The sequence below is a fragment of the Ipomoea triloba genome, chromosome 4 (assembly GCF_003576645.1).
Source record: "Ipomoea triloba cultivar NCNSP0323 chromosome 4, ASM357664v1".
In the NCBI taxonomy this organism is placed as follows: Eukaryota; Viridiplantae; Streptophyta; class Magnoliopsida; order Solanales; family Convolvulaceae; genus Ipomoea; species Ipomoea triloba.
Window position 1 is genome coordinate 32,770,166 of NC_044919.1, and position 10,383 is coordinate 32,780,548.

A 10,383-nucleotide genomic window follows, 5' to 3' on the forward strand; every position below is an offset into this window, starting at 1 on the left:
TCTCATCTTTCGATGACGTTAATTATTATGCAAGTATAATGAAATAAAGTTACATTATAACCATTAATTATAATTTTTAACATAATAGTAGGCGTATGATATTTACAAATTTGATCCAGTCATGTTGAATTACACAAATTTGTGTTTTTAGGATGAATTTGGTAAGTTGCAGGATTTTGATGAATACTCTCTAATATTATTATAGTCAAAAACTTGTGTGTGAGACGGGTCAGGTCAAAAAATAAAAATTAATACTTATACTTAAAAATTTAATACTAATCATGAATAAAATGTTGATTACTTATATGAACATTTTAATATAAAAGTATTACATTTTCTCTTATAAGTAATAAACACTTGCCAACATACTTAGAATGGAAAGTGTATTACTTTTGATGAAAAATCTATTACTTTTACATCAAAATGTAAAAGTATTACATTTTTCCACAAAATGATTACCATTTCCTTATTCCTTATAAGCAACAAACACTTTATTCTTAATTAGTATTACATTTTTTAGTATAAGTATTACATTTTCATTTTGATATGACTTAATCCGACCTATTTTACGAATAAAGATTCGTGAGACGGGCGTAGGATAGAAGTTGCATCCACATCAATTTTCTGCCACTAATTGGACAATGCAATATAATAACCGGCGAAAGCAGACATTTCCTATTAGTGTGCCTACGCACTTTAGCAAATGCCCTGTCCTAATTTCATATGTCACACCAGATATTATCTCTCGTTTGTTTTTTTTTTAAATTTTATTTTAAGTGCTAACTGTAGTCAAAACAATTCACTACATGTATATAATATATAATTATACAAGGCATAACAAAGCCTAAATATCGTCTATCATCAAAAAAGTTCGCGTATATTATAACATCATACCGATGTTTCATACATTTCAATTCATATATTAATGCATAAATAATCAATAATTACAAATAGTGAACTAAATACTCTTAAAAGTATAAATCTAAAAATACTATATATATATATATATATATATATATATATATATATATATATATATATATATATATATATATATATATAATCAAATTAGACAACATCTTCTTGTGAGGTTGTGAGACACAATATGAATGCACACATAGAAATATTTTGTACACGCAATGTGTGGAAATTCATGTCTAATATTAAAATATTGTTAAATAAAAATAATTAAAAATTTAGTTCAAATTATATTTTATAATTCCTTAAGGAGACAAATTTTAATATCATATTTGAATAATATAGATAGAGAAAAAAAAAGAATTTAATTTTTTTTGTTTAATAATAATGTACACAACTTTAATAAAATTTATATTTATAAAAAAACATGTATCCCACATATATTGGTATATATATATATATATATATATATATATATATATATATATATATATATATATATATATATATATATATATATATATATAAAATATATGTATTATATACATATATGATTTAGCATTCATTAATATTTAGTTTAAATATAATCTACAATTAAATGACGGGTATATATAGAGAGACTAGATATAGCTTCACTCTTTAACAAATGCATTCATAATTTGCCTCCAAGCCATTGGTCTAATAGATGAGAAGTTTCATATAAAACTTGCTTCCAATGGAATGGCGAGAGTTCGATTTCTAAACCATACACTATGGATTTGCGTTGGGCTTCTTGTATGCAGAAGTGTACAATTCGGTGTTGAGTAGGGCTGGGAGGCGGGGAATGTAGTCCAACTTAGCCGTGTAATTCGGTGTTATTGCATCGTTTGACTAATAGCCAACGTCATTACACTGCACAAATGTTGTGTCTTATATATACCAATTATATGTTAATTATCATACAAGATTTAAGGCCTATTATATGTCTTCCCCAAATGGTGTATCGGAGAATTGAAGCATGTGTCAACTAAAAACCTAATATATTATATACTCAACATGTCCTTTTACGTGTGCAAGCCGTTTACTTTTTTTTTTTTTTTTTATAGGCTCCAAACAACACGTGGACCATAGTTTTTTTTTTTTTTTTTTATAGGCTCCAAACAACACGTGGACCATAGTTTTTGTTTTTTTTTTTTATTATTATCAAACTCATGACCTTTGACATGGGCCGGGTTAGCTCTGATATCAAATTGAAACATGTGCACCATCTCAACTAAAAATGCTAAGTTGATAGTTGGATTGTACATTTATGTTTAAGTATTATATATATATGCTCAACACAGAGTATATATTTATTTTATTTAAAAAAATGTATTTATTATTATTATTTTTCTATTAAAAACATAATGATCTTGTTTGGTAAATAATCAGCCTATCAGCCAATTTTGACTTATTTGACCACTGTTTGGTTAATAAGCTTTTTTAACTCCAAAATACTAAAATTCAAAAAGCTACTCAAACAGCCTTTTCAATTAACTTTTTGAAAAAAGAAATTATACCAAACAGCTATCAGCTAATTTTACTAAATAACTTTCTACAATCAGTGTTTTCAAAAAAAAAAACTATCTACAATCAGCCAATGTTATCAATTAATCATACCAACTAACCCAATCAGTCAACAACCATTTACCAAACAGGGCCAATACTCGAATGAGAAGCATACGACGAGCAACTTTTTGTTTAATGAAGTTGTTCAAATATTATATAAAAATGTTTTGTCATGGAGCTTTAATTAGCCACGTCCCACTTGACCCTTTCTCCCCTTCAAAGATCAACCACCAAACCCCAGACTACATATCCTAATTAACAACGCATTTTCTTTTTGTAGTGGAAAATCTAGGAGTAATCCACTTTATATGTGTGTCTCCCTCTCTCTCTCTCTGTGTATATATATATATTCAAATGTGATCGCACCATTTCGTGCGGTCGGTGCGATATACACCACTAGTGTTAAGAAAATGCACGTCAATGATGAAATTCCGCTTATCCTAATATTCTATGTTATCTGATAGAGTTTCTGTTTTATCTATACTAATTTTATCAGTTATGAAAATTGATTACTATTTTACTCAGATCATGCATCAGAAGTATAGAATCGAGTGTGAAAAGTAAACGCAGAAACTAAGACAGACACGCGATATTGTTGACCCAATGTCCCAATTCTATACCTTAGTATCTATGTGTAGGGAGACGACAACAGTTCGTCCAATCCACTATACTCAACAACCAATGTACAAAAGGTAAGAGGAAATGTTCTCAACCATGTGATCCCTCACAAGGTATGTATCTACCCGACTGACCAAGGTTTACAATGGATTGCCAAATGCCAAGACCGGAGATCCACACTTCAGAAATCCAACCAAGTCCCCTTATTGGAGAGCTATTCTGATGCAGTCCGTCTTGATAACTCACTCTTCACTGATCCACAGTTGCATGGCCTCTACGTCCACAATTTAAGCATCAAACAATTTTGCCTCCTCAAGATCTTCAACTTTTAAAACTCCAGATTTTAATTCCTTGAGAAGACGATGATGGTCAAAGTAGAACGCTTTAGAGCCTTGAGAGAATGCTTTCTTTCAATCGATATCTGTCATCTATCTCTTCTTGAACCATCCCTCACCTTTATATAGAACTCTGACCTTGATAACATGGTAATTCTTCAGATTTGAATCTTCATTCCTTAATTACCATGACGCATCTTAAATATTAAAATAGCGAACTGTGCACCTTAAATGTTAAAATGACACACCTTAAACTTTGAAAATACGCACCTTAAGTTCTCAATTGTAGAACTAGCGCACCTTAAGTGTCAAAATGATGCACATTAATCTTTGAAAATATGCACCTTAAGCTTTCAACAACTCAAATCTCACCTATCTTTCACCTGGAAGACTTTTCGCACGTGATATATATATACATGTGGATGGGTTCTAGTGCAGAGATGGCTTCCCGTGCGGTTGACGCACCTTAAGCATTAAAATGACGCAACTTAAGTACACAAACCATACACCTTAAGCACACAAACCACGCACATCTAAAGTTTTAGGTCGACATACCTTAAGTACACAAACCATGCACCTTAATCACACAAACAAGGTACTTTAAGAACACAAATCATGCACCTAAGGTTTTAAAATGAGACACCTTAAGTTTCACACCACCGACGCGCCCACCTTAAGAAGGAAAATCACGCACATTAAGCTTTAGATTGAGGCACCTCAAGTTTCAACACTGACGCACCTTAAGCACACAAACCACGCACCTTAAAAAGGAAAACCACGCACATTAGCAATCGCACCTGAGAAGGTCAACCGCTTGAGAACCCATATATATATATATATATATATATATATATATATATATATATATATATATATCTTTATTCTTTGATGTATTTATATGCTTCATTCTCTCATGTCCAACCACTTTACTACTTTACCTAAATCCGCATTTCGTCATTAACATGTGCTTGTACTTGCGTAGCTGCGTCAATTCGTTTAGTACACATTACATTATAAAGGGACATTTTACACAATATCTACTAATATTTCAAAAAAAAAAATTCTCAAAATAGAATATTATTATTATTATAATGGGATAGTTTAAAACTTATTTTTCAATTTATAGTACCTCTTTTTTAATCATCTTGTCATGTTTTTTTTTTCTTTTCTTTAATAATGAGGGAAATTCGTAGGCAATATCTGAAGGTATGTACATGGTAAACTATACTTCTGTGTAATAGCTCACAAATCACACGAAAAAGATAAATCACACTAGAAAAATCATGTGCCACAAATTCGACCAATAGGTATTTACACTAATCGAAGTCATCATCATCCAACCATTTCTACATGTTCTTTATAAAATAATGAAACTTTAAAATATTGATAATAAGAATTAAACACATGTTGCTTACTAATAAATTATGTAAAATTAGCTTTATATAAAAATATTGTTAATAAGATTTTTTTTTTTTTTTTTACAGTGGAACCACTGTACTTAAGATCTATCATCATAATTTTACATAAAAACTTTTATAGATCAGATTCAAGTCAGATGCATTTTTTTTAGGTTCTGTTTGGCAAGCTTATTTAGGAGCTTATAACTTATTTTAAGCTACTAATAAGCTATAAGCTCTGTTTGGTAATGTTTCTAAAATAGCTATTGTTCCTAAAATAAGCTAGTAGCTTAAAATAAGAGCTTATTTTTTAACGTTGGCTCTGTTTGGCAGAACTTATTTAGGAGCTTATAGTTTATTTTAAGCACTAATAAGCTATAAGCTCTGTTTGGTAATGTTATCAAACTAAGCTAGTAGCTTAACTTAAATAAGAACTTATTATTTTGAAACGCTACTTTAGGTAGCTTTTCAAAAATAAGCTAGTGGCTTCTTAACTTTTTTCCATATTTATCCTTATTATTTTAAATAAATGACATCATTTACCCCACCCAATTAAAACTCTTTTGGCATTTTCAATTCGATCAATATGTTTCGTTATAATTTTAATTTGACATTTGTGTTTGAACATTGATTTTTGTATGAACTAATCTTATGAATTATAAACATTTTGTTTTACTTTATATGTTTTCAAATATATGTTATTATTTTATATTTTATTAAAATATATTGATTTCACTATTTTATATTTTAATATATAAACAAACCTATTTAAATTTAAAACTATTTAAATTGTATGAAGGTGCTATTTTTAGTCTTTTTACATTTATCAGCTTATCAAAAAGCTAATTTTACCAAACACTTTTAAACATAACAGCTCTTCAGATTTCAGCTTCGAACTTATAGCTTTTCAGTTTTCATTTTTCAGCTACCTTTTCAGCTAGGTTTGCCAAACATAGCCTTAATATTAATAATATTAGTAATTTTAAACTAAATAAATTAAAATATTAAAATAACTAGTTGATAATATAGTAAAATGGTCAAAATAGTTGAAATTTAAAATAAGTATGCAAGTATCAATTAAATGGCTTAAATTCTAATCAACATTTTAAAATTTTAATAGGGAGTACTTAGGTGATGATAAAATGTCCAATCAATTAGCTTGACAAGACTAACGTGATTAGTGTATAACACGATGATAAGTAATAACAACATTATAGAAACATATTTAAGACATGCTATTTTAATGAATGAGATTTAAATCTATGTATAGGGCGGTTAAGGTCATAAGTGACTGCATCCTCTAACTATCTTGACTACAACCCATTAGTTATGTGGCTTTCTAATACCATCACTCAAATATATATGAATATTACAAATACTACACGTCCCAAATTTAAAATCTCTCAAATGTAGTAATCAACTTCGTCACATTATCTCAAGATAACGTAGGTATCAAAATATATACCATTATATATATATATATATATATATATATATATATATATAATTCCTGTTATTTTAAAAAAGTAATTTTTAAAATTTTTTGTTTTAAAATTATGGTACAAGATTTTTCAATTCATTCATGCTAGATAATACATACATACATACATACATACATAAAGAGACTCGACAAGTAATTACGTAACTCTTTAAAATATAATTAAGTGTTGACATATACCTTGTATTGTAACACAGTAGTTATATATATTACGGCGTATAATTAAGCTAACTCACTATATATCATTCCCATATGCTTACTCATTTGATCAAACGACTATTACTTGATCGAGTTGGAAGTATTATGCTAAAGTGAAAAGAAATTAACTACAAAATTGGGAATAAACAGAGCATAGTCTGGGCGCAATAATAAGAATAAAGAAGTTGATGGAAGGGCTGGGCGCAAGTTACAAGTAGATATATGCTTGGGATATAATTAACATTTAAAGAATCCAGGAAAAACTGATATTTTAATTAATTAATAATAATGTGACATAAAACTAAAGTTTTCCGTTGTACCGAAAAAAATTGTGACTTAAACTAAAGCCTAAGCCCCCATCCTATATGGGAAGAAAGTTCTTGGATGGCTTTGCATCCATTCGCCGCTATCCCCACCTAAAATAAACCTCTCCCCACGTGCTGCCCCACAAATCTTGTCCCTCTACTTAAACACCTCTTACCCCTACCATATTTCGGAAACCATTTTCTCCATTGTCTCGTCTCTCTTCTCCTGCAAAGAGTTTATGAGCTTTAAAACAAAAACTCTAATGGATCGGCTTCCCATTTTGTGGCGTAGCTCTCTCGCCTCCGCTTTTCGGACCGCCTTGGCGTGCTCTATAGTGGGCGTCGCCACCCTTTTCGGCCCGGAGGCGCTCAAGCGCCAAATAGCGTTTCCCGCTTTTTCTTACTTCAACGTTATTGTTATTATGACGGACACCACCTTGGGCGACGCCTTGCGTGGCTGCTGCTACGCTATCTACGCCACTTGCCTAGGCGCGTGCCCCGCTATTCTTAGCCTGTGGCTGATTGGCCCGGCCAACCTCACCCTCGGCACCGCCGCTGGGGCCGTGGCTATCACCGCCTTCATTGTCGTGCTGCCCGAAAACACCCACGTCATAGCCAAGCGCATCGCGCTCGGCCAGACGGTTCTTGCCTACACTATAGCCTACGTGAATGGGGCCCAGACCGAGCCGATCATGCACCCACTCCGCGTCGCCACCAGCACCGCCATTGGCGTCGCAGCTTGTGTCCTGGCTTTGCTGTTTCCCTACCCTAGCCTAGCTTGTTCTGAGGTGACAACCCGTTCTTCTCTTGTCAAACGTGTAATAATTGTGGTTATTAAGTTAATAAATAATTTGGCAGGAGTTGCCTAACATGAAACCAGCAACGTAATTACGTACATGCGTCCTATGAAATACAATCAATCCTGATACATGTGATTAATTTATTTTTTTTTTCAGGTGAAACACAACTGCCACCTCTTCGCCGAGAATGTTTCTCAGAGATTAAACCTACTGGTGAAAGCATTTTCTGCAGAAGATAACGCGTCTGCACTATCATTGGTTTCTCAAGTCAAGTTTTTAAATTCTAGCGGAGCTAAACTTTTGCAGAATATTAAATCCAAGCAAGTAAGCAATTAATTAATATAACCTCTTTTTCTTTTGGTATGACAACTAAATAAATTTGGGATTGACATTGTAACCTTATATTAAATTCACATTTTATTGCAGGAAAGCATGCAGTGGGAACGGTATCCGATTAAGTTTTTCCGACCGTATTGCAAGAACCCCGGGGAGAGGCTGCAAGAATACGAAACACCATTAAGTGGGATGGAAATGGCTTTAGTTGATAATAATCCTCCACAATTCCCAGTAACTTTGTTGAGCTCATCAGAGGTGAAAGACAGCCTGGATTGTCTTACAGGCCACATTTCAAAGCAAGTCAAAGGCACGCAGTTTGACTTAGCCACTGTCCCTGAATCAAACGCAGAAAATGCGGTTAAGTTTCTTCAAAAACTTCAACCTGTTACCCTACAAGATTTATCCTCCTTCTTCTTCTTGTTTTCCTTGAAACTTCTATTGATCAAGCCCTCTTTTTCACCTCTTAAAGATGTATCGTCGTTGAATGATAAGGATGGGTCGAAGGAACAAGAAGAGCGGTTGTTGAATAAGATTTACAGTAACTTGGCCGGTCAAGTAAAAAAAAAAAGGTTTTTGGCAGCCTTAAAATGCGCACTCTCACTTGGCCTTGCTGTGTTTTTTGGGTCTATTTACAGCAAGCCAGATGGGTTCTGGGCAGGGCTGACGGTTGCCATAAGCTATGTCTCGGCAAGAGAAGCAACTTTTAGAATTGCCAACGTTAAGGCTCAGGGGACAGTACTGGGATCGATCTATGGAGTGTTGGGATGTTTCGTTTTCGCTAAATACAAGGAGCTCCGGTTCATTTCTCTCATTCCTTGGTTCCTAGTATGCAGTTTTCTACGGCGCAGCCGAATGTACGGTCAAGCTGGAGGGATCTCAGCCTGTATAGGGGCGGTGCTAATTCTGGGTAGAAGAGGATTTGGGCCGCCAAGTGAATTCGCCATGGCAAGAATCACGCAGACCTTTATAGGGCTGGCATGTTCCATTGTGGTAGAGCTTCTTTTCCGGCCTACAAGAGCTTCATCCCTGGCTAAAATCCAGCTTTCCAAAAGCCTACAACTCTTGAACCAGTGCATCATCTCAATAGATTATTCAAGCAACTCCAAGCTGGAGGAGACCCAGAAAATTTTAAAATTACATGTCAATCAGCTGGGGAAATATATTGGGGAAGCTGAGGTGGAGCCCAATTTCTGGTTCCTGCCTTTCCATAGTGATTGCTATGGTAAGCTCATGGGTTCCTTGTCAAATGTTGTTGAATATCTACACTTTGTGGCCCAAGCGCTGAGATTCTTGGAACAAGAATCTGCCACAAGACCTCTCTGGAAAGAATCCCTGATGAGCAGGCTAGATTCTGATCATCTCAGCCTTTTCAGAGATTATGTTGGCCCTTCAATTAAATCCTATGAGGAGATCATCAGTTTGGTGGGATCAGTCTCAGTTCTTGACAAGGAATTTGAGAAGAAGAAAAGTTCGATTGACCCAGAACTGGGAAAATTACCAACAAGCAACAACATAACGGGATTAAGCGATGAAGAGATTGAGAACAAACTGAAATCCTTTCTAGAAGATTCCAGACAGTTTGTTGATGAGAAAGATGAAGATGAAGATGAAGAAGAAGAAGAAGAAGAAGATAACGGTGAGGTTATGAACAGCCAAGTGGCGCTGAGTTTAAGTGCCCTGGCGTTTTGCATGAGAGGCATAGTTAGAGAAACGAAAGAAATTGACAAGGCAATTAAAGAACTTGTACAGTGGGAAAATCCCTCCAGCCCTGTAAATTTGCATGAAATTTCATGTAAAATACGTGCTCTTGCACATACAGTAATAAACTGATGATATCATTCTTGATAAACTCAGGTTATTATATATACATCCATAACTAACCTTATTATATTCTTGATATATTAATATATATAACATTTATTGTTATACCTCCCGTGCATGGTCTCCGATCCCTTTTCTTATATATACTATTACAACAATCAAAATATGGATTTTGAATTCAAATATTTTTTCAATAACAATTCAATTTGAAATGTTAACCTCAAACAAAACTTCCTAATGAAGATATTCGTGAAAAAAACTTTTGTTTATTGGAGTTATTATTTGATCAATAAATGCATAGTTAGTGGAGAGATAAACCTACAAGAGTATATGCCCCAAGAAAAGGAAAGAGATTTTCCTCTCCTCAATATATGCAATTAATTGACTAAGTCCATAGCAATTAGCAACATGCTGGGGGTAATGAAATACCCATTGGACAGCAACCTACAACTTTAATTCATTAAATTATGTACCATTTTTTCGTAGGGATTTCCCCACTTTTATGAAACACGGCACATTATTCATTCTAATTACTTAGCTTCTACGCTTTAGCATTAAGAATTTGAAGAT

General features: G+C 33.3%; 1 protein-coding gene across 1 annotated transcript; it reads left to right on the plus strand.

Moving 5' to 3' along the window:
* Positions 1 to 7,064: 7,064 nt before the first annotated feature.
* LOC116017286 lies at positions 7,065 to 9,918 on the plus strand. The gene is made up of 3 exons (XM_031257838.1): positions 7,065 to 7,644; positions 7,813 to 7,980; positions 8,083 to 9,918. The coding sequence occupies exons 1-3, from the start codon at positions 7,096 to 7,098 to the stop codon at positions 9,820 to 9,822; spliced, it is 2,457 nt and encodes an 818-aa protein (XP_031113698.1). The 5' UTR covers positions 7,065 to 7,095; the 3' UTR covers positions 9,823 to 9,918.
* Positions 9,919 to 10,383: the final 465 nt, after the last annotated feature.